The sequence below is a fragment of the Hydractinia symbiolongicarpus genome, chromosome 11 (assembly GCF_029227915.1).
Source record: "Hydractinia symbiolongicarpus strain clone_291-10 chromosome 11, HSymV2.1, whole genome shotgun sequence".
Classification (NCBI taxonomy): domain Eukaryota; kingdom Metazoa; phylum Cnidaria; class Hydrozoa; order Anthoathecata; family Hydractiniidae; genus Hydractinia; species Hydractinia symbiolongicarpus.
In genome coordinates, this window is record NC_079885.1 from 8279869 (window position 1) to 8303468 (window position 23600).

The following is a 23600-nucleotide window of genomic DNA, read 5'->3' on the forward strand; positions in this document are numbered from 1 at the left end:
TAATCCCTTTTTGCCACATCTTGCTGCTAAAATATAAAGGAACTGGAATATAAAAAAATACATATCTACCAACGTATAAGTAATGTCACGCTAGCTTCCATATTGTGCTAGCTTCCATACAGGCCGGCAAGATGCTTTTATTTCAAGTCTACCAAAAAAATAAAAGTGAAAAGAAGTCCTGGGGATGAGGTTGATGTGCATGCACTAAAATAATACCTTATTCCTTATAAAACTTAATGCAAGTAGTCGAAAACATTGTACATATAGCGACAAAAAAATCACAAGAATACACTAGACAAATCTACAATACTGATGAATGATTTGAACTCATTTTTGTTGGCTGCTACATCGGCTTAACTTTGAAAACACCATTTTCAAAATTAAAAGTCCTTCTGTAAAAAGGTGAAAAATTATGGAAAGAAGAATTTTAAGAAAAGCGTTTAATATGTAAACGAAAGCGAAAGTGATTCATGGTACAAGAAAATAATTGATTGGAGCCACAATAGTTTTTCTTGGCGCCAAAATAAACTAACGCATTAAAGCGTGCCTTCGTAATGTGATAATAATAAATAAGAATGATAAATACGAATAATAAAAATAATAAAATGTAGCGAAAGTATCGCCTTCATTTTTACACGTCCAGACAAAGTTGAAGATGTTGATTTTTCGACGTCAATGTTTTGTTCCGTATTTTATTAATCCGCTGCTAATAATAATGACGTCATTGATAAGTGGTAAGTCAATATAAGACCATGTCAAAAAGTTTAAGAACTTTATACTTGAAAGTGTTGTTGATGTTTTGTCAGTGAGAAAGATGAGCGTATGTAAAGAAAAGATTTTGAAAGTTTACACAGGATAAAGGAAACAATTTTTTTAAAAAATATGGGAAAAATTGAGTCCGTTGTATATCAATATTTATATATATGTTTATTCATATTTATTAAAACAGGTATGTTAGTTCTTAATTTTAATCTTAATCTTAATTTTATGGAACTTATAATAAGAAATATTTTAATTTCAGTTAACTACTAGCTCATATCCCTTAAACGGATTGAAGTTATTCCCAAGCTTCTATCCTGGTTATCAGCTCCCTTTTGAAAAACCTTCGACGGAAAAGAATCCTGTCATTTATCATTTATACAGTCATGCGCGTGCAAAAAGAAAAGTTTGTAAAGAACTTTTTATTTTCGAGGCACAGAATTAAATGCCAAAAAATCGCCGACAGTAACGACAGACACCGCTTCTCAATTTTATATTTTCTACAACAGGAGGCGTAATTCCATGATTTTCTCTATTATTTATTATTTTTCACTCCCGATTATTAATTGAGACTTATTTTTAATTCTCTCAACTTTTCGCGTACATGTACGGATTTCTTACGCGTACACAAATATTACAGGTCTACGAAATCTTCAAGCTTTTCGAAACAATTTTGTAAAATCTTGTTCTTATGAATTATTCGGGTCTACAAAAGAGCTTATAAGAGTTGACTAGTGATAGCATCCTATCTTCGGAAAGCAGTACCAGAGTTTCTTCATTTAATGCCGATGTTTTTATTGTATATATGAAATAATAGCATATCATAAACATATCTGCACCGAAATAAAATGTAGCACCAATATTAAATCCGCGAAAATTTGAGGGAGGGAAAAACAGATAGTCGTCACAACAAAGAAAATTAAATTCTGCTTTAAAGTCGTTATTAAATTTTTGACTGACTCATTATAAACTTTTTGAAGGTTTATCAAAACAGATATGTCAATCTAATAAAATATCGCTCTCAACTTTGCTTTGAGAGCTTTTGGGTTGTCTGAGTACATGTAGACACTCCAAAAAGTGAGCACCTGTACCTAACGGATAAAAAGCGATCAAATTTTTGTAAAACAAGCGTAGCAAAAAACAATTAGCGAAAAAAAAGATTGTTGCGTGAAATTAACCTTTTGGCCGAATATGTTCTCTTATTAGCGACAGGGAAGAGAATATGAATGTTTCATATGTTGTTTTTAAACATTTAATTTCGATGTAGGACATGGGGCATAACTACTTCTCCTTTTCAGTTCTCCCAGTGCTTTCGAGTGGCCGTAAAAAATATGTTTGAAAGTATTTCCACTCTATGCCTTGCTCATATCATCCGTAATTTGACTTGTTATCGACAAATTTTTAATAAAAGGTGCTGTTAAATTGAAGAGAAAAAACGAGACTCTCCAGATAGCAACTCTGATTGGCGAACATAAAGTGTTTGCACGTTTATCCATTTACCGGATTATATCACTAGCTCAAACTCGGCCCTAGGACTCTTTGGGGCCTATAATATTATAGTCGTAGAAGAGGCCTGCGGATGAAGTGGCTGTATTGCGCGCTAGTATTACAAATGATAATAAGATACTTGTAATATGCATTGACCATGTCGATTTACAATTCAGTAAAATTTTAAGGATATCGTAAATAGACCAAAATAAATTTAACTTTGTCAACACAATGAAATAATGCACTTTCTTTTCTTTTTTTCATATTGTTGTGGTTTTATTATTTGAAAACAAAGTATGAGAAGCACTTAAAGTTTGAGCGACCGCTGTTTATAAATAAAAAAATAGCTATGGAAACACTAAAATATTAGCTGGTTTGATGACTGTTATTTCATTTGCTTGGGCCGTCCGCAATTGCAAAAACAACATGGTGGAAATATTATCTTCTAGAAACTAAAACAAATAGCTGGAATAATCGTCCAATCCACGAAATATAGCAGGACTTTTTGCAATCTCTGTCAATTTGATCCCCAGAGTTCATTATCCTTCATTCAATTTTATGTGCGAGACTTTATATAACATACCCTGATTCGTACATCATGTCACATTCCTAGTTCAATCATCTTGCTCTTGTAATTCTGAGAAGAGCCTCTTATAAGTATTTCGTGTGCCGTAAAATTAGCAAAAAAAAATATTCTCTATGGTGGTTGGGTTTAAAAACGGAAGTATCGTGGATCAGATCGTTTGCGATTTTATAATCAACAATTTGGTCTCCTTTTTTTAAGACATACCCTGAGTTACTGGACCATTGGAAAAAAAGATCTATTAACGCATTGTTAACTACTTAAAAAGAAGTGTTACTTTGATAACTTGTTATTTATATGTATATATATTTATTTAGAAAATGGTGCTTCGTCATCGTCTCTTCTCAGGTAGAAAAATTTTATTTGTTTTTTGATAACCGTTAATATGTAATAATTTGTAATCTATTATCAGACGATTTTGGTAGCTGCATGAAAATTTTAAAACGTACGGCAAACAAACTAAATTTACTAAAAGTTTTCAGGGAACGTAAAACGAAAAATTTTTGTTAAATAAACAAAATGTGAAGTAAGCCTTGCTTTTTGATATGGAAATGGCGGCAAAAGGGAAATTTCTACGAATGTGGTTGTTACATACACTTTGTTGGTACATGGCTAACTTTCTGCATTGCATAACAAGTATTGTCTTTTTAGAATCGCACCATCTACACGTATTTACGAAAATTCTGGTGTTACGATATTAAAGAATACATACACAACGAAATTATCGACAAATACTATATCCACTGTACATAAAAAAACGAAAACAAAAACCGTTTCAATGCATTTTTCGCAAATATCGACTATATCAACATTCTCGTGTACAAAGACATCGTTAGGAGACCGTAAATGCGAAAAATTCTCAGGTTCATTTTGCGCCGACATATTACGAAAAGATAACCGCACGAAAGTATCGCGAAACTGTACTTCTAAATTTTCAATCACGGACGTAACGTTGCAAAAAATGTTTCATCTGTTGGAGAAAGGTTATCGCACAGACAAAAGTTGCCTTGATGCTATGAAATGGTAAATATAAATTTTTTTCTTCCATTTCTTTCTAGTATGCTCGTGTGAGAGATGGTTTTAATTTTATATTATTAAGTTTGGTTATCTTCTTTGGCAAAAACAATCGACTAAAAATTACAAAAAAGCTGCCCTCCTACTTTCATGTGTCCATAAATACTCGACATCAGTGCTAAATTCGATCAAAAAATTTCGCGCCAAAATCTTACAAGAAATAATTACTTGCCATTCTTAAATGTCCCATTTAATGTCTTGATTAATGATAAAAGTGTATATATTGTGTACTTGTTTGAAGGCTAACGTGTTCAGTTATGTTCCCATCATGCAATACTACTGTTTCTTTGACTCGATTACCTTGCCAAGAAGTTTGCTCCGTTGTTAAAGATAGATTATGTCTTAAATATTGGCGCGATTTCGTGGACCTGCAAGAAACTCTTTTTAACTACATTGTGATACCATCATGCATTTCGTTACCAAGAAACGACAACAATGGCGTTTGTGAATATCCTGCGTTTATAAAAGGTAGGTAATCAACTTCGTTCCCAGAGTATCTTGTGTCTTTTTAGAAATCAGACAGAAATAAGACGCCCTAGGGACAAGGTTGCCATGTGGTAAATGGCCGCACCAGCGAAGAGAAAAATGTTTAGCGAATTATTTTAGTTGCTGATAGCCAGGAAAACCCTCTTCCCGCTAGAGCAGGTTTTCTAGCTGACTAATATCTGATAGTCTTAACAGAACCTCACAGTAACATGTACCGTCATGCTTTGTGGGTTTCTTTTAAACGCCCTTCGAATAGTTGAAAAGTTAGTCAAGTATAACGATATGTAAACAAAAGAAGTTTGCATTTAGTCAGTTTAACATTGGACGAGAGATCCAACGTGAAGGTTAAATCGTAAAACATCGGTATTTACAAGAAATAAAAGATTTTAAACTATTTTGTGGACTTTCTGCTTCATAGTATCACCAATCTCTGCACTCGCGTAGGAACGTGAGTGCAGAGATTGGTGATACCATACTCAAATAAGACCTTTTTGGTTTTGATGTTTTGGGGGTAGGGGGTAAGATGTAAACGAAATTTTCGATTTATGAGCAACTGTCTACCCAAAAACCTTTCCTATACTCTCATAGTGGTATGTTCTAAATGTGTACAAAAAATTTCATTCTATAGTACGACGCGATGTGAGCCTGCAATGTTTTGCTTTTAGAACTAATTTCTCACAATTTGTCTGACACTCATGGTAAGAAGAATATCATCATTGGCGTTTCAGTGGGCGTGTCTATTGTTATCACGGTAATGCTTGTGATTGGTTTGATGTGTTGTAGAACACGCCCCAAGCACATAACAACACAACTTTCAATGAAAGACGTTAAAGAAGTACACCAAGCTGTCGATAACACAAAAAGATTTAGTGTAGTCGATATATTAGGTGAAACTAATCCAGAATATGAAAGCATAGAGACACTCGTGGATGCTCTTGGGATAAGAGTTTTTGGTAAAGAGAATTTATCTTTTGATCAGAATTTGGGAGAAGGCGCTTTTGGAAAGGTAAGGTCGAATTAATTTTGCTTTTCTGCATAAGTGAAATTTATAAATTTGCTGCCATAATAGAAAAAACGGAACCCGCACCCTCGTCTTCAGGGATTATTTTTGTTTTAATATGAGAGCAGACGGCGCCAAAGGGTGCATATTACGCAAAGTACGAAAATGTATATATCCACGATTGTCATCTATCTTTCAAGCAGTATTGCAATTTTTCAAGCACTTACCGCTTTTATTATAAGGCTCTCTTATGCGGAAAGATATTTGCGATGAAAATCCCACAGCGCAAAAGGGTTGTTAAGCAGCATTTTGCTGCACTAATGCAAAATGGTAGCGGTGTTCAAAAAATAACATATTTCATCCGTCGTCCCCAGGGGTCTTTGCCTGAAGTAAGCGCTAACGGCTTTTACATAGGCAAAGAATGAGAGGTGTAGCAACAAGTTTTCAGTTAGAGGAAGGAGATTATAAATTTATCGACCTTTTTCGTATTAACTAAGGCTAGGTAGCCATATTTCGCCGTTATTTAAATGTTATAGGTTAAAATATTTATACGAAAGTGGACGGAGCAAAAAGAAGGCACAAATTACTTTACTACGAAGCTCCGTTTTTTCAGTAAAAGGAAATAGAGTTAAAATGGGTGTACTCCCTTATGTCTAATCTAATCGAAGCAGAAAGCATCTCTTACTTTAAGACTACGGTATAAAATTGCATCTAAAAAGGCGAATATTTATCAATAACACGGGTTGGGTGGCGCATCTTTTGTCTCTATTGTCTACGCCCTTCATTGCTTTTTGTTTTCATTACTTGCTTTCATTTATCTTCATTGTATTACAGGTTGTGCGATGCAAAACAAGAAATATACGAGATGCTTCGAATATCAATTTAGTTGCTGTGAAGTATTTGAAGCCAAATGCATCCAGTGAAATGGAAAGCACATTCCTGAAAGAAGTAGAAATTTTATCTAACTTTGATCATCCTAATGTGATACCTCTAGTGGGAGTGTGTTTGGATCCTGAAGGACCAATGTGTCTTGTTTTAGGTAAACTGTGTTTTGCAGATGTAGTGCACATTGATTGAAAATATGATGTCATATTTTTATTATTTATTATTTGATGATTTTGTTAACAAAATAAGAAAGCATTCGATTGCATTCTACCAATCGTCCCATCAGAATGTCATAGACTTAACTTCCATTAACAGAATATATCACAACCTCTACCAACTTTGTTCCCAGTACATTTATGCTTTCTTCACTGTTAAACATTTCTGAACCCGCGTGTCATTTTTTTAACAGAGTACATGGAGCAGGGTGATTTAAATCAATATATACGTGCGAGATCTGGATCTTATCATGCAGTTGCTGGTAGTTATGGCAACTTACCTGACGGCATTGATTATAATCCTCCTGAACTTTCCTATTATAACCTTCTGCTCATCACAAGTCAGGTTGCAGAAGGCGTGCATTATCTGTCGACGAAACGATTTGTTCATAGAGATATCGCATCACGAAATATACTTGTAGGTAAAAATTTACAGGTGAAGATATCGGATTTCGGGTTGGCTCATGATATTTATGGCTCGGACTACTACAGGTACGGAAATTACTAAGCGAGGCAAAAACTTTATTAAAGTAACTTGTTGTAGCCTTTTTACGTATAAATTCGTTATCCTGCAAAACAATCGTCATATTTTGCCGACAAAAATTTTGCCGGCGGTTGGCAGTAAATACGACACAGTCGCGTATTATTGACATAACTTTCATCATAGAGTTGACAGTCAAAAGATGCTTCCATTAAGATGGTTATCACCAGAAGCTTTAACTTTGGGTAAATTTACCATCTATTCAGATATTTGGGCGTTTGGCGTAACTATGTGGGAGATATTCACGTACGGAATGCAACCATTTTACGGGTGTACTAATGAAGAGGTAAGGAGACTTGGTAATTAGAAAGGTTTTTTACAACCTCGTTCTTAGGGCCTTTTTCTCTCACTAGTCCTGCTCTTATTTTTAACAAGCAGAGCGCCTATAACGCATAAAAGCGTTGGTAAGAGACAAGCTTCAAGTGAACTACTTAGAAGCCGTTCCGTCATCGTATCATAGGCATAGGAGAACCCTGGGGATAAGGTTGGAGACGAGTAAAATTAATATTCTCATACTTTTTTAGGTCTGTCAGCGTATAAGGTGTCATAAAAATTTAGAACGACCTTACTGTTGCCCACAAAAGGTTTACGAACTTATGAAATTGTGTTGGAAATTTGAACCGACACAACGGAAAAATTGTTCACACGTGTTCAACATAATCAAGACATGGTTGGATGATCAAGAGTCGTTTATAGGAGAGTCATGGCAACGATTACTTTTGCCTCCATTACCCGATCGTCGGCCGACGATTAAAAAGGCAAAGTTAAAATACTTAAACATTCGAACTGAGGTGACATTATGATGATTCAGCGATGTTTATTCCTCTGAATAATCTTTCATTATACACTTAAAAATAGAATTACACAGTTAAAATTTAATTTATTGAAATTTGTATAAATATTCGCCCAAACATTTGTCGCTTAAACTTGTCTATTGTTTGAACCTAATCATTTGCGTGCGCAAATTAATTTATTGTTTCTAAAATTTATAGCGCGGCAGTTAGTGTATCAGGGACGGGAATTATTTGATTACTTGACGTACTTGTAGCTCGTCCCAAAGAGGCCGTTTACATGAAACCTGAACTGATCTCCAGCCGGTAAGAATAACTTCGATAGAATTGTTTACATATGAGCTTTTATCACTTCGGGTGGCAATTCACTTCGGTCAAATTGACCGTAAACACTTTACCCTGGAGTAAAATATGGTTTTCGATCAGCGCGAATGCTTAAATGTCACGAACACAAAATATTTGCCCCTTTACGGTCCAACCCCAATTTAACCCATAGTGAATCACCCATCATGTAAGGGGGCATTCATAGAGAGCGTACGTAAGGTATGGAGGGGAGGGTCAGGGTAACAGTATACAGGTGCGTACAAGGGGGAGACTTCACAAGTGCATACGTACGCACTTCGACCATCTATAATTTCATTTTTTTTACAGTTTCAAAGTTTCAAAATCGTCTCCATTAATTCTGTTTAGCAAATCTTAAAATAGAAGTAGATATAATTATTTTATTTACTGGATTTAATAAAATTAGATATTTTTTGCAAGCTTTTTTTTACTAATACACCTTTCCTGAATTTATTTTCTTGATGTGCCGCAGCTCTTTCTCAACTTTTTTAAAGAAAATGAATGTAATTTTTGAAATCCTCACATAAAAATTAATAAATCGTAAAATTTTCATATTCATACATCAAACAAACAACCTGCTACAACAGTTTTTTTAATTTTGTGCTAATTAACCTTCAACAGTACATCACCGAATCGCAGAAAATCCGAAATTATCCATTACAAAAATTGTTGAATTCAAAATTAACGATCTTCTCCACATTACGTTTTACATGAGATTATAACAAACTCATGTCAATAAAGAACAACCCGTAAGCTCAATGGTAATAAAAATTGTAGTCAATTGTAAATTTTAGGTAACAGTCACCAATGAACAGGACCGCAACGAGATGCTATTGGCCATATTTTTTGTTGCAAATGCTTGCTTCAGGAAGGGTATTGTCCCATAACCTAAAACAGCAGTAATTGTCAATTTGACGGTATTTTTGATCCAAACAACCATGCTGTGAAGGGTCTTTAGGTTATACTTCTTTGGTCCCTCTGCTTTAAAGGTTGTTCTGGATATCTGATGTTTTCGTATTGCCACAAATATAATGTTAAAAAGCGAAAAAGAAGCTATGGAAACAAGCAAAGTGTAAAGGGACCTTTTCTCAGACTCCGTGCAGGAACAATTATCATCTTTTCAAATATTAGCACTTCACATAAAAATACAATCGATTTCACATCAAGGTGTACACTTTAAGAAAAAAAGACAAAAGTACAATCTGGATTTTTTTTAAAATATTACGTTCTACAGGCTGACTGCCTGTTCAGAAAAAATTGGTTGGCAACAGTGAACATACGGAAAAACATTTTCTTATTAAAAGAATCCGCAAAAACATAAAAGAAATCGAAGTAACATCTCATCTAAAAGTCACTTAAAAAATTTTACTTCCATATATGGACAACGTAAGGATCGTTCTCAGTCTTCTTATCAATATCTTCGTACTGTAGTGTCTCTCCTGCATCCGCAGCTTTGCAACATATCTCCGCGTAGTTATAGTGGCCATTCAGCTATCTTGATCCGCTAACCCACTTGCAGTAGTTATAATCGGAGGTAAGCAAAACAGGGTATTTATTCAGCTTATGAATAAATCTTTTAATCAAACCATATTGGATGAGTTTTACTTCGTTTATGCCAAGCGACGTCGGATCATGACGACTACATAAAGCGTTAACCGAAATGCCAGGTCCAAAAGCACAGTATAACATAAACACATCACGAAAGTTCGGCAACTCATTCTTGTTTCTTGCCACGTAAGATACACATTCCTCTTGCATGTCTTCGTCGTTTGGAAGTATATTAATCTCTGGTTTAATAGCGTACATATTGGAATACAAAAAAACCGGCATCAAAGCAACAACGCCATGGAAAACCAAAGTTTGAATTGCCGAACGCACAAGACCAAGATCGACATCAGCGAGAGACGAGATTTTTTGGACATGATTCAAGCCGTCAATGTAAGGCATCACATGTTGTGCAGTTAGGTCCCAATGTTGAGACTCTACGGCTTTCTTGCTCCACGAAAAAATAGGCACTTGATGATCCAGAACAACGGGCGGCTCTTTGGGTAGCTTAACTACTTTTAGATAAATCGTGTTGCAACTATCAATGGGTATGTTACACTCTCCAGTACAACTGAAAATATAAGTTACGAATATACAATTTTGTGCCACTAACATAGTGTCCACTCAACCATCCCGATTTTTGTAACTAAAATTCCTGACATTTTTCTAATGTTTTCAGATAATTTAACTCAGTATTAAGCTAGGATTACCTAAAACAATGTAAGTTTAACACACGGATATGGATGAAACAGTCTGTAAATATTGATCTGAATTTCAACCCTTGCCAATTTTTTCAAAAATAAAAATAGTTCTACTTGACCCTTTAAACCTATAATTCATGACAATTTCCTGATACATCAAAAAATTGCTGATTTTCTGACTCTTCTAACACCCTGAACAAAGGTTTACCTCAAACACATAACGACATTTCTAGAAAAATAATATCCTGATTTCACTAGGCGAAACACTAGAATCGGTAACTGAAAACACCATCGTTAATGATGAAAATTTCTAAATTCTGATGCGAATGATATATAAAAAGTAGAAAAGACAAAAAAAAGGGTACGAAAAACAAATTAAAAAAGTATATTGATTTATATTTAAAATTCTTAAAAGTTCTCGTTGTAGATTTTTAACATCGCTATGTTTTTTTCTAACCACATTATGTTTTATTCGAATTTCTTGGATAAATCTCTCACCATCCTATCTCCTAGTATATTTGTGCATGGATCAAATTATTTTATCATGTGTTTGAAATTTCCAGTTCCTACAATATATCTACAGCTGGTGGCTTAATATTAAAACAAAAGATTAACAAAAATTTGCAGTACCTGAGATCACATAAAATTTTCTTGAGCATATCAGGTATGTTGCTTTTCGTTTTCTCTTCTGACAAATATGAAATCTCTAATTCCAACGTTTTCAAGTAACCAGCAAGCTTCTTAACAACTGGTTCATATTCTTTAACTTGATCTTCTTCATTGAACACGAACACAGTATTGAAAAGCAATGCATTCCTGTTATATTTTTTGTCTTCGATGATCACAGGGAATCCCATGAAGTTATACCCAAACGCCTTCAAACTGATCAATCTACTTTGGAGCTGTGGTTTTGTGATAATGTACGGGGCAATACTATCCATTTGTCCTTTGGAAATATAGTCTTCAGGAGCCTGGTAAGCAATTTGAGGCCCCAAGTGTGGATCAAACTCGCAAAACATAACACACTTTAACTTTGACATCTCTTTCACAAAGTCAAAAAAATAATGCAAAAAAAAATTATATAAATTTCTGTTTTACTTTTCAAGTGGAGCGTAGTTCAACAACTTTTCAATCAGATCAACATGGGCTAACAGCATGCGTCGGCAGCAGTATCGTTTTAAACCTAGTGAGTCGAGAGCGTCTCCCTCTGAGTATTCGGCTTGAAGCAAGCCCAGGTATGATTCCCACTTATTACCAACAACTTTTCCACATGTAAAACAACGAATTGGTATAATCATTGTCCTGTAATAAAAAATAGAGATGCATTTCATAATCTATTAACACAGCAGCATGAAAAACGAACTATTAGAAAAAAGAAGAAGAAATTAAAGTAAAAAAGCCTTATTATGCCTATTTTTTTGCACATGTATTCTTGGAGAGAGGGGCTGGGAAATGGAGGCACTAGTACCTGTGGCTAAAATAAGCTCTGGAACTGCAATGTTTTTGAATTGAAATTTATCACAATGAAATAATGATGAACAACTCAATACTATGGTCGGAAAATTCTAAAATCCTGATCCTGATAATACGAAAACTCTGGTCTGCATAATACACACCTGCTGGTATGAATCATTGGTTATGCAACAACAGTTTTTAGCATATTAAATTATTATAGTATTAAATATAAAAAACACTATTCTCTTAACTGTCTGAACAAATTAAAAAAAAACACCCATGACAAAGAATAGTGGTAAATTTCAGGAAATTAAAATCTTCCTTTAAATCTTTTTAAAATCAGAAACAATAAGAAAACTCACAAAATTTCAACATTAAATCTTGTGGACGGATCCAAGACGCTGTTGGCACTATGTAACCTAATGTTTAATAAGGTTAAAAGAACTAAATATTGGCCACACAAAATATTGCAGAATTAGATTAAAGTTTAATAGTCAAGAAAATTTGAAAAAGGCATATATTTTAGGAATTTCGAAACAAGGATCTTCGCACAGCTATTGCTTCCTCGCTAAAATCCGTATTCAGGCTTGCCATTTATATTTTAAATGAAGATCAGGCTATTCCTGGCTTTTTTTAAGATAAAACACCAATTTTCAATTTAGGTTTCAAGTACAATAAACAATAAATCTCTTTGCATAATAACCATATTTTGTCTGGAAAATCACTACTTTTTACGGGTATATAAAATATATATGATGGAGCTGGATGCTTAGAAGTGTCAGTGAATTCTAGGTTGACTCTTTGGATACATTCACCACTAGTGAACTCGACACAAAAAAACATATTCCTAAAATATACTATGTTCTGTGTACACTCTGGCATATAAACTGCTTCAAGAAGACTTTTTTTATCACAGTGAGTCAAACTGAAAAGGTTTCTTAAAAAAAGAAACTAGTATTTATATTTAAAAGACGAAAAAAAAACATTATTTTATAATTCTTACGTATTATTTACGTTCTTCAACATGATTAACACTCTATCTCTATCTCTAACTCTATCTGCAGCGCTTAAAATAAATATTTGACTATTGCAGGTCATACTGACCGTCGGAGATCCAAAATGGCCGGTCAAATTGAATTTTTCGGCGGTCAAAAATATATGTAATCCCTTGCGTAACGGTTTTAATCACGAAATTTGATTTTTATTCCACTCTGACGTTTTAAATTATTCTTACGCCTCCCAGATGAAGTACAAGTCCCATTGACCTACCTTTCCGTTGGTGTACTTCGTTAAGTAAATAGCGCTGTATCTGTTAAGGCTTTTGTCTCACAAACCAAACTAGAAACCATACAGTTAATGGTTTGTTATTTAGAATAGAATAAAGTCAAAATGAATACCTAACCCACGATTTGATAATTCTGAACCATAGTAAATAAATGGGTTAGACAATTGCTTTGTCAACCCACAGAAAGAAGGTTACAGCTGGCTATATGACACCGCAGCCCAAAAATTTGTAATTATTAGTTAGTAATATTTCTCGTTTTAAGTGATCTCTCGAACTCCTTATGTTAGGAGTCACTAGGCAATCCATGATTTAGGTGAGGTTGTTTCCTTTTTAGATTCAAGGTGCATAAAAATACAGAAGAATCACATATATATTCAAAATGACGGACACACATGCAAATAGATAATTACAAGATGCAGTGAATGTACTGTAATTGTTTATGTTTATCGTCAGCTGTTGTGGTATTCAAATTCCCAAGAAATCATGACTCTAACCTACATATGTTAGCAAGTAAGTCAACACAAATTTTGCTGTTTGAATTATTAAAATAATGAGGGATACAATTTAATGATTACGATTGCTAGTTGAGATTCACAACTAAAAAAAATGAAATTTAAGGTGATTATAAATTTGATCTTAAATAACTTGATATTGACAATATTAATTTAAAAACTACTAAATCCATTATTTACAGATGCACTATAGAAATGACAAGCTTTATTTTTAACTATATATAATAGTTGATCACAGTTATTTAACCCGCAGTTATATTGTGATGCAAGAAAAGTATTTAGATTTCTTTATGAATTTTAACAAAATATTATACCAATGATAGTTTGTATTGGTAGTGTTTCCACGATCTAGTTTGTTCATTCTCCTTTATATGGATTTGTTTTTATTTTTATTATTTACACAAACTACAATTTAAAACTGGCAAAGTTGGTTTAGCAAACTACTTAAAATAGAAAAAACCTGAATGCTTTATTCTATTTTTTATGTTTCTTTCCTACATGTTAATAACAATTGAAGTATTTCCCGATATTGTTTTGAAAAATTACAGAAAAAATCTATTTTGGCTTTATTATTTTGGCCAGCTTGTGGTCTTTGATTACCTTGATACATAACTTTTTCTGCAGAATTAAGTCGGGTAAATTATACATAGTATATAAATAAAATTTCATGAGATGAGAACAGCTTTAAAAATCATTCTGTATTCTAATGTGCACGTGTGCATTACGTAAAAAATCATGTCTTAGACGATAATGATTCAACATGTGGGAAGAAAGTTTGTTTTACACTATTAAAATGAAAACATTGCTCTAGGTTTTTCAAAAAGAATCAAAACCAGACCATAGAAAGGAAAAACATCACCATAGATTATTTAAAAACAGTTAAAACGGGATGCTAAAAAGCAAAAACATCGTCTAAGATCTATCATGGTGTGTTTAAAACAAAAATAATTTGCTTGTTTCTTTAAATCTAAATGATTGTGTTAATTTATTTCTGACATGGAAAAACCAACTAGTTTCAGTACACTTTTTGTTAAGTTTTTTATAGTCAAATAGTTTGAACTCAAGACTTTCAAGCTTTTCCAGGTCTGACAAACATTCTTAAAAGATCTGTGTAAGGAGTGAAGCAAAGAGATCTTGACAGTTTAGAAAGGGATAATATGTGAATAATTAGGTGAATTTAGACATCAGTTTGAGAGACCAGACGGGCAAAGCAAGTTAGTTATTAAAGGGATGTTATTGAGGTTAGAAGGTTGAATTGTTTGAGGTACTTTAAATGCAGATAAATATATTTCACCACATATTCTGTTTTTCACAATTTTCAAAAGATTGGTTTTACTGCTTCTCCTTTTCCCATTGAGTACAAAGTAAAGTTTCATAGTAATACATTTCATTGGAAACATATATAATCTGTTTACAAATAAAGACAAATGTTAATGCAGAACAACTTTGTCCATACCAAATAGGACAGTTGTCATATACTACCTCCTCACCAAGAAATTTGTTTCCTGGTTTATTAAATCCAAAAGATAACAAAGTATTTGAAAAAAAATGTTAAATGTAATTCATATAAATATTTAAAGGATGGAACATTAAGAAGTAGCAGAAATAACAAAAAAACTTTCACTTTGAACCTGATGGATTTTGCTTTGTGTAATTTTGGAGAAAACCGTGAATGCAGGATCAAATGCAATTTTCCCTGACCATAAAAAGCCACTGCCAATCCAAAGCCAATGCTTTTTTCCTTCATTTAATAAAATGCATGTAATAAAGATCGCAAAGTTCATGATAGTAACGCTGTTATATGGAGTTATATGTGGGACAATATTTGTGTATGGTTTTCGTCGCATCGTAATACTTTTCGTCGTGTCGTATCTTTCTTTATGGTGTGGTTTTCTTCACAACGTAATGGTTTTCGTTATGGCGTATTGCTTTTGTTGTTTTGATCTCATGTTTCATCACAAGGGTGCTGATAAGCCGCATACGCCGTAAAAAGTGCGTATGTTTTCAGGCAAGTTCAGCATTTTGAAAAAAATTCAGGTATTTGCCCGAAAAAACCCACATAGTCCCAAACAATACCCGGAAAAAAAAGATTCACCACAATTGATTCTCGAAGAATTATTTAAAAAAGTATAAAAATTAAAATGAAATTACTATGTGGTAGAGAAGTTCAGGAAAGTGCGGGCGGTTTCGGCAGACAACCGTCAATTTAATTCGAAAAGTTGCCTGAACTCGCCCGTATATACACGTTTGCAGCTTATCGGCACCCTCTTGTTTCATCTTGTTGTATGTCACTTCGTGGGGTATTTTACTTTGTGCTGAAATAGTTATGCTTTTTTTACACAGAATTACTAATTTCGTGAATCTTTTACACAATATATCTCACTTTCCTTCTCGAGTGGCTTTGGTCTTTCTACTGGGTAGAGCTAAATATTATTTTTGTCATTTTTTTAATAGATTTAGCTAGCTATACATTTTTAGCATGCTATATGTACACTGTATAATATATTATCTATTTTGTAGTTTAAATGGATTCTGATGAAAATATCAAAAATCAAGTAAACTAACCATCTATATTATAATGCTCGTATAAAAATGGTAGCTTAGCTGCGCAATAGCAAGAAGCACGCAATGCGGTGTAAAAAGGACGGGCGAACCCGTGGATTTTCCACGGACTAACGACTAGTATAAACATAAATTATTACATCAAACTCTAACACAACACATAATATTCCTTCATAATTACAAATGTAAAACTAACTTAAAAATATAATATAATTTTTAGCACTAAACTAAAGATCTTGTTTATTTAACCACACTTTATTCATGTGACCTGGATTTCTTGTAAGCGCTACACGAATTTAGTAATTTCGTGTTAAAAAAGCATAAAAATTTTTCACTACAAAGTAAAATACGCCACAAAGTGAAATACGGCACGAAGTGAAATATGCTACAAAGTAAAACATGCTGACAAACACAAATACGACAAAAACCACAGAAAAAGATACAACGTGACAAAAACCACACCACAAAGAAAGATACAACACGAAGAAAAGTATTTACGACAAGACAAAAACCATACCCAAATATTGTCCCATATATAACTCCATACTGTAGGACCATGATGTAAAGGGGGATTTTCACGAAACAAAATGGAGGGCGAATTCTTCGGCAAAAATATCTGAGCATGTGCAGTTTTATTTGTTTTCATTCTGCTTCAAGAAACTTGCTTTGCTGAAAAGTAGAAATAGTTTCTACTTTTTAAGGGACAAATATTTCAACGTGAACCAATCAGAACACAATATTCAGTTTTTATTCTTATTTATTTTTTTTACGATTGTTTTACAAGGATAGCCATAGAAACACTCATTACCGGAAAGAATACAAAATAACTGTCTTTTTAATACTAAAAAGAGTGCTTACATCCAGTAATTTAAATTGGCTACATATTTCTTGTTTCACATGAGAATCAAAAAAATATTTTGCAGCTATAATTCGCTATTCACAATTCGCTCTGTGAAAATTCCCCTTGGCGTTACCAATAGATCATGATGTTCAAAATGCTCAAAAAAATTGTGATCTTGACAGCATCGTTGACCGTGCACATCGCGCATGATACATGGTCCACAATATTGGACACGGCTGTTTCGCTACAGTCAAACCGCGGACAAAATTGAAATGGCTTCACTGAAATTCCTTCACTGTTAAACATTTCTGAACCCGCGTGTCATTTTTTTAACAGAGTACATGGAGCAGGGTGATTTAAATCAATATATACGTGCGAGATCTGGATCTTATCATGCAGTTGCTGGTAGTTATGGCAACTTACCTGACGGCATTGATTATAATCCTCCTGAACTTTCCTATTATAACCTTCTGCTCATCACAAGTCAGGTTGCAGAAGGCGTGCATTATCTGTCGACGAAACGATTTGTTCATAGAGATATCGCATCACGAAATATACTTGTAGGTAAAAATTTACAGGTGAAGATATCGGATTTCGGGTTGGCTCATGATATTTATGGCTCGGACTACTACAGGTAAGGAAATTACTAAACGAGGCAAGAACTTTATTAGAGTAACTTGTTGTAGGCTTTTTACGTATAAATTCGTTATCCTGCAAAATAATCGTCATATTTTGCCGACAAAATTTTGCCGGCGGTTGGCAGTAAATACGACACAGTCGCGTATTATTGACATAACTTTCATCATAGAGTTGACAGTCAAAAGATGCTTCCATTAAGATGGTTATCACCGGAAGCTTTAACTTTGGGTAAATTCACCATCTATTCAGATATTTGGGCGTTTGGCGTTACTATGTGGGAGATATTCACGTACGGAATGCAACCATTTTACGGGTGTACTAATGAAGAGGTAAGGAGACTTGGTACTTGGAAAGGTTTTTTACAACCTCGTTCTTAGGGCCTTTTTCTCTCACCAGTCCTGCTCTTATTCTTAACAAGCAGAGCGCCTATAACGCATAAAAGCGTTGGTAAGAGACAAGCTTCAAGTGAACTACTTAGAAGCCGTTCCGTCATCGTATCATAGGCGTAGAAGAACCCTGGGGATAAGGTTGGAGACGAGTAAAATTAATATTCTCATACTTTTTTAGGTCTGTCAGCGTATAAGGTGTCATAAAAATTTAGAACGACCTTACTGTTGCCCACAAAAGGTTTACGAACTTATGAAATTGTGTTGGAAATTTGAACCGACACAACGAAAAAATTGTTCACACGTGTTCAACATAATCAAGACATGGTTGGATGATCAAGAGTCGTTTATAGGAGAGTCATGGCAACGATTACTTTTGCCTCCATTACCCGATCGTCGGCCGACGATTAAAAAGGCAAAGTTAAAATACTTAAACATTCGAACTGAGGTGACATTATGATGATTCAGTGATGTTTATTCCTCTGAATAATCTTTCATTATACACTTAAAAATAGAATTAGACAGTTAAAATTTAATTTATTGAAATTTGTATAAATATTCGCCCAAACATTTGTCGCTTAAACTCGTCTATTATAACCTAATCATTTGCGTGCGCAAATTAATTTATTGTTTCCAAAATTTATAGCGCGGCAGTTAGTGTATCAGGGACGGGAATAATTTGATTACTTGACGTACTTGTAGCTCGTCCCAAAGAGGCCGTTTACATGAAACCTGAACTGATCTCCAGCCGGTAAGAGTAACTTCGATAGAATTGTTTACATATGAGCTTTTATCACTTCGGGTGGCAATTCACTTCGTCAAATTGACCGTAAACACTTCACTCTGGAGTAAAATATGGTTTTCGATCAGCGCGAATGCTTAAATGAACGAACACAAAATATTTGCCACTTTACGGTCCAACCCCAATTTAACCCATAGTGAAACATCATGTAAGGGGGCATCCATAGAGAGCGTACATATGGAGGGGAGGGTCAGGGTAACAGTATACAGGTGCGTACAAGGGGGAGACTTCACAAGTGCATACGTACGCACTTCGACCATCTATAATTTCATTTTTTTTACAGTTTTAAAGTTTCAAAATCGTCTCCACTAATTCTGTTTAGCAAATCTTAAAATAGAAGTAGATATAATTATTTTATTTACTGGATTTAATAAAATTAGATATTTTTTGCAAGTGTTGGAAAAATTCTTACTTTTTAGATCTTTTTAAATTTAGCGTTTAGAGAGAGGGATTCTATTCATTTTATTTACTAATACACCTTTCTTGAATTCATTTTTTTTTTTTGATGTGCCGCAGCTCTTTCTCAACTTTTTTAAAGAAAATGAATGTAATTTTCGAAATCCTCACGTAAAAATTAATAAATCGTGAAATTTTCATATTCATACATCAAACAAACAACCTGCTACAACAGTTTTTTTTAATTTTGTACTAATTAATCTTTGCTCGAATATGAGGCTTATTAGTACAAGTCGAAAATTAAGAAGGCTTTGACCGTAACAATGATGCCACCAAAAGAGCACTTCCCCATGTCGGATAAGTTGAAAATTCATACACACCAAATTACTGATGCTGAAAATGATGTTAAGGTCGAAACATCAAAATTCCAAAATTTTAAAAAACATGTAATTCGGGAATCGTGTATTTGGTACTTAGTTCTCCTTGGGACCATCCATAAAGGACGTCGGCAAAACTTTACCAATTTTTTGCCCCGTCTCCCTACATGTCCCCTTTTTACCCTTGAGCCCGTAGGACACAAATTGTGATATTTTGTAAAAGCAGAAAAAATGCTCTATTCAAAATACTTCTCATGTAAATGGATAACAAAACGACTTGTATAATGCTCTCTTCTCTCAGACAACTAAATCAACAAGAAACACAAAAAAAATTAACCGAAAAAGGATGTCCGCTAACAGATGAATACTCTCCCTCTCCCTGTCTGCTTTTTTCTTCACTCTTGCGACCCCTACGTCCTTTATGGATAACCCCCGTTCTACAGTACATCACCCAATCGCGGAAAATCCGAAATTATCCATAAAAAAATTGTTGAATTCAAAATTAACGATCTTTTCCACGTTACGTTTTACATGAGATTATAACAAACTCATGTCAATAAAGAACAACCCGTAAGCTCAATGGTAATAAAAATTGTAGTCAATTGTAAATTTTAGGTAACAGTCACCAATGAACAGGACCGCAACGAGATGCTATTGGCCATATTTTTTTGTTTCAAATGCTTGCTTCAGGAAGGGTATTGTCCCATAACCTAAAACAGCAGTAATTGTCAATTTGACGGTATTTTTGATCCAAACAACCATGCTGTGAAGGGTCTTTAGGTTATACTTCTTTGGTCCCTCTGCTTTAAAGGTTGTTCCGGATATCTGATGTTTTCGTATTGCCACAAATATAATGTTAAAAAGCGAAAAAGAAGCTCTGGAAACAAGCAAAGTGTAAAGGGACCTTTTCTCAGACTGCGTGCAGGAACAATTATCATCTATCAAGTATTAGCACTTCACATAAAAATACAATCGATTTCACATCAAGGTGTACACTTTAAGAAAAAAAGACAAAAGTGCAATCTGGATTTTTTTTAAAATATTACGTTAGGCTGACTGCCTGTTCAGAAAAAATTGGTTGGTAACAGTGAACATACGGAAAAAAATTTTCTTATTAAAAGAATCCGCAAAAACATAAAAGAAATCGAAATAACATCTCATCTAAAAGTCACTTAAAAAATTTTACTTCCATATATGGACAACGTAAGGATCGTTCTCAGTCTTCTTATCAATATCTTCGTACTGTAGTGTCTCTCCTGCATCCGCAGCTTTGCAACATATCTCCGCGTAGTTATAGTGGCCATTCAGCCATCTTGATCCGCTAACCCACTTGCAGTAGTTATAATCGGAGGTAAGCAAAACAGGGTATTTATTCAGCTTATGAATAAATTTTTTAATCAAACCATATTGGATGAGTTTTACTTCGTTTATGCCAAGCGACGTCGGATCATGACGACTACATAAAGCGTTAACCGAAATGCCAGGTCCAAAAGCACAGTATAACATAAACACATCACGAAAGTTCGGCAACTCATTCTTGTTTCTTGCCACGTAAGATACACATTCCTCTTGCATGTCTTCGTCGTTTGGAAGTATATTAATCTCTGGTTTAATAGCGTACATATTGGAATACAAAAAAACCGGCATCAAAGCAACAACGCCATGGAAAACCAAAGTTTGAATTGCCGAACGCACAAGACCAAGATCGACATCAGCGAGAGACGAGATTTTTTGGACATGATTCAAGCCGTCAATGTAAGGCATCACATGTTGTGCAGTTAGGTCCCAATGTTGAGACTCTACGGCTTTCTTGCTCCACGAAAAAATAGGCACTTGGTGATCCAGAACAACGGGCGGCTCTTTGGGTAGCTTAACTACTTTTAGATAAATCGTGTTGCAACTATCAATGGGTATGTTACACTCTCCAGTACAACTGAAAATATAAGGTTACGAATATACAATTTTGTGCCACTAACATAGTGTCCACTTAACCATCCTGACTTTTGTGACTAAATTTCCTGATATTTTTCTGTTTTCAGATAATTTGATTCGGCACAGATACTTTATGCTAGGATTACCTACAAAAATGTAAGTTCAACACACGGATATGGATCAAACAGTCTGTAGATATTGATCTGAATTTCAATTCTTACCAATTTTTTCAAAAATAAAAAAAGTTCTGATTGACCATTTAAACCTATAATTCACGACAATTTCCTGACGCATGAAAAAATTGCTGATTTTCTGACTCTTCTAACACCCTGAACAAAGGTTTACTTAACACATAACGACATTTCTAAAAAAATAATATCTCGATTTTACTAGGCGAAACACTATAATCGGTAACTGAAAACACTATTTCTAAATTTTCTAAAAATTTCTAAATTGTGATGCGTAATGAAATACAGAACAAACACATGTTAAAAAGTAGAAAAGACAAAAAAAAGGGTACGAAAAACAAATTAAAAAAGTATATTGCTGGAGAACGTTTAAGGCAAAATTTGATATTTAAAATTCTTAAAAGTTCTCGTTGTAGATTTTAACATCGCTATGTTTTTTTCTAACCACATTATGTTTTATTCGAATTTCTTGGATAAATCTCTCACCATCCTATCTCCTAGTATATTTGTGCATGGATCAAATTATTTTATCATGTGTTTGAAATTTCCAGTTCCTACAATATATCTACAGCTGGTAGCTGAATATTAAAACAAAAGATTAACAAAAATTTGCAGTACCTGAGATCACATAAAATTTTCTTGAGCATATCAGGTATGTTGCTTTTCGTTTTCTCTTCTGACAAATATGAAATCTCTAATTCCAACGTTTTCAAGTAACCAGCAAGCTTCTTAACAACTGGTTCATATTCTTTAACTTGATCTTCTTCATTGAACACGAACACAGTATTGAAAAGCAATGCATTCCTGTTATATTTTTTGTCTTCGATGATCACAGGGAATCCCATGAAGTTATACCCAAACGCCTTCAAACTGATCAATCTACTTTGGAGCTGTGGTTTTGTGATAATGTACGGGGCAATACTGTCCATTTGTCCTTTGGAAATATATTCTTCAGGAGCCTGGTAAGCAATTTGAGGCCCCAAGTGTGGATCAAACTCGCAAAACATAACACACTTTAACTTTGACATCTCTTTCACAAAGTCAAAAAAATAATGTAAAAAAAAATTATATAAATTTCTCTGTTTTACTTTTCAAGTGGAGCGTAGTTCAACAACTTTTCAATCAGATCAACATGGGCTAACAGCATGCGTCGGCAGCAGTATCGTTTTAAACCTAGTGAGTCGAGAGCGTCTCCCTCTGAGTATTCGGCTTGAAGCAAGCCCAGGTATGATTCCCACTTATTACCAACAACTTTTCCACATGTAAAACAACGAATTGGTATAATCATTGTCCTGTAATAAAAAATAGAGATGCATTTCATAATCTATTAACACAGCAGCATGAAAAACGAACTATTAGCAAAAAAGAAGAAGAAATTAAAGTAAAAAAGCCTTATTATGCCTATTTTTTGCACATGTATTCTTGGAGAGAGGGGCTGGGAAATGGAGGCACAAAGTACCTGTGGCTAATAAGCCCTGGAACTGAAATGTTTATGAATTGAAACTTGAAACAATGAAATAATGATGAACAACTCAATACTATGGTCGGAAAATTCTAAAATCCTGATCCTGATAATACGAAAACTCTGGTCTGCATAATACACACCTGCTGGTATGAATCATTGGTTATGCAACAACAGTTTTTAGCATATTAAATTATTATAGTATTAAATATAAAAAACACTATTCTCTTAACTGTCTGAACAAATTAAAAAAAAACACCCATGACAAAGAATAGTGGTAAATTTCAGGAAATTAAAATCTTCCCTCAAATCTTTTTAAAATCAGAAACAATAAGAAAAGTCACAAAATTTCA

General features: G+C 34.0%; 4 protein-coding genes across 4 annotated transcripts; 2 read left to right on the top strand and 2 right to left on the bottom strand.

Moving 5' to 3' along the window:
- Positions 1-768: 768 nt before the first annotated feature.
- LOC130614262 (muscle, skeletal receptor tyrosine protein kinase-like) lies at positions 769-7957 on the top strand. Its single transcript, XM_057435681.1, has 9 exons — positions 769-949; positions 3148-3178; positions 3482-3853; positions 4146-4372; positions 5056-5396; positions 6225-6429; positions 6685-6982; positions 7158-7317; positions 7556-7957. The coding sequence occupies exons 1-9, from the start codon at positions 883-885 to the stop codon at positions 7832-7834; spliced, it is 1980 nt and encodes a 659-aa protein (XP_057291664.1). The 5' UTR covers positions 769-882; the 3' UTR covers positions 7835-7957.
- A 1305-nt stretch (positions 7958-9262) lies between these two features.
- Positions 9263-11515, bottom strand: LOC130614264 (GATOR complex protein NPRL2-like). Its single transcript, XM_057435682.1, has 2 exons — positions 11041-11515; positions 9263-10280 (listed from the first exon to the last, which is right to left on the bottom strand). The coding sequence occupies exons 1-2, from the start codon at positions 11448-11450 to the stop codon at positions 9656-9658; spliced, it is 1035 nt and encodes a 344-aa protein (XP_057291665.1). The 5' UTR covers positions 11451-11515; the 3' UTR covers positions 9263-9655.
- Positions 11516-17375: 5860 nt separating this feature from the next.
- Positions 17376-18657, top strand: LOC130614182 (BDNF/NT-3 growth factors receptor-like). The gene is made up of 3 exons (XM_057435595.1): positions 17376-17699; positions 17874-18033; positions 18272-18657. The coding sequence occupies exons 1-3, from the start codon at positions 17407-17409 to the stop codon at positions 18548-18550; spliced, it is 732 nt and encodes a 243-aa protein (XP_057291578.1). The 5' UTR covers positions 17376-17406; the 3' UTR covers positions 18551-18657.
- Positions 18658-20585: 1928 nt separating this feature from the next.
- Positions 20586-22954, bottom strand: LOC130614181 (GATOR complex protein NPRL2-like). Its single transcript, XM_057435594.1, has 2 exons — positions 22404-22954; positions 20586-21598 (listed from the first exon to the last, which is right to left on the bottom strand). The coding sequence occupies exons 1-2, from the start codon at positions 22811-22813 to the stop codon at positions 20848-20850; spliced, it is 1161 nt and encodes a 386-aa protein (XP_057291577.1). The 5' UTR covers positions 22814-22954; the 3' UTR covers positions 20586-20847.
- Positions 22955-23600: the final 646 nt, after the last annotated feature.

What these genes read in the sequence shown, in the direction of transcription:
- LOC130614181 (XM_057435594.1), bottom strand. Translation starts at nt 22,813, where the DNA reads ATGTCAAAGTTAAAGTGTGTTATGTTTTGCGAGTTTGATCCACACTTG. An exon ending in AAAATTTTATGTGATCTCAG is followed by an intron (nt 21,599 to 22,403) that starts GTACTGCAAATT and finishes TTATATTTTCAG; the next exon opens with TTGTACTGGAGAGTGTAACA.
- LOC130614182 (XM_057435595.1), top strand. Translation starts at nt 17,407, where the DNA reads ATGGAGCAGGGTGATTTAAATCAATATATACGTGCGAGATCTGGATCT. An exon ending in TATGGCTCGGACTACTACAG is followed by an intron (nt 17,700 to 17,873) that starts GTAAGGAAATTA and finishes CTTTCATCATAG; the next exon opens with AGTTGACAGTCAAAAGATGC. An exon ending in ACGGGTGTACTAATGAAGAG is followed by an intron (nt 18,034 to 18,271) that starts GTAAGGAGACTT and finishes ATACTTTTTTAG; the next exon opens with GTCTGTCAGCGTATAAGGTG.
- LOC130614264 (XM_057435682.1), bottom strand. Translation starts at nt 11,450, where the DNA reads ATGTCAAAGTTAAAGTGTGTTATGTTTTGCGAGTTTGATCCACACTTG. An exon ending in AAAATTTTATGTGATCTCAG is followed by an intron (nt 10,281 to 11,040) that starts GTACTGCAAATT and finishes TTATATTTTCAG; the next exon opens with TTGTACTGGAGAGTGTAACA.
- LOC130614262 (XM_057435681.1), top strand. Translation starts at nt 883, where the DNA reads ATGGGAAAAATTGAGTCCGTTGTATATCAATATTTATATATATGTTTA. An exon ending in ATATCCTGCGTTTATAAAAG is followed by an intron (nt 4,373 to 5,055) that starts GTAGGTAATCAA and finishes TTTTGCTTTTAG; the next exon opens with AACTAATTTCTCACAATTTG. An exon ending in ACGGGTGTACTAATGAAGAG is followed by an intron (nt 7,318 to 7,555) that starts GTAAGGAGACTT and finishes ATACTTTTTTAG; the next exon opens with GTCTGTCAGCGTATAAGGTG.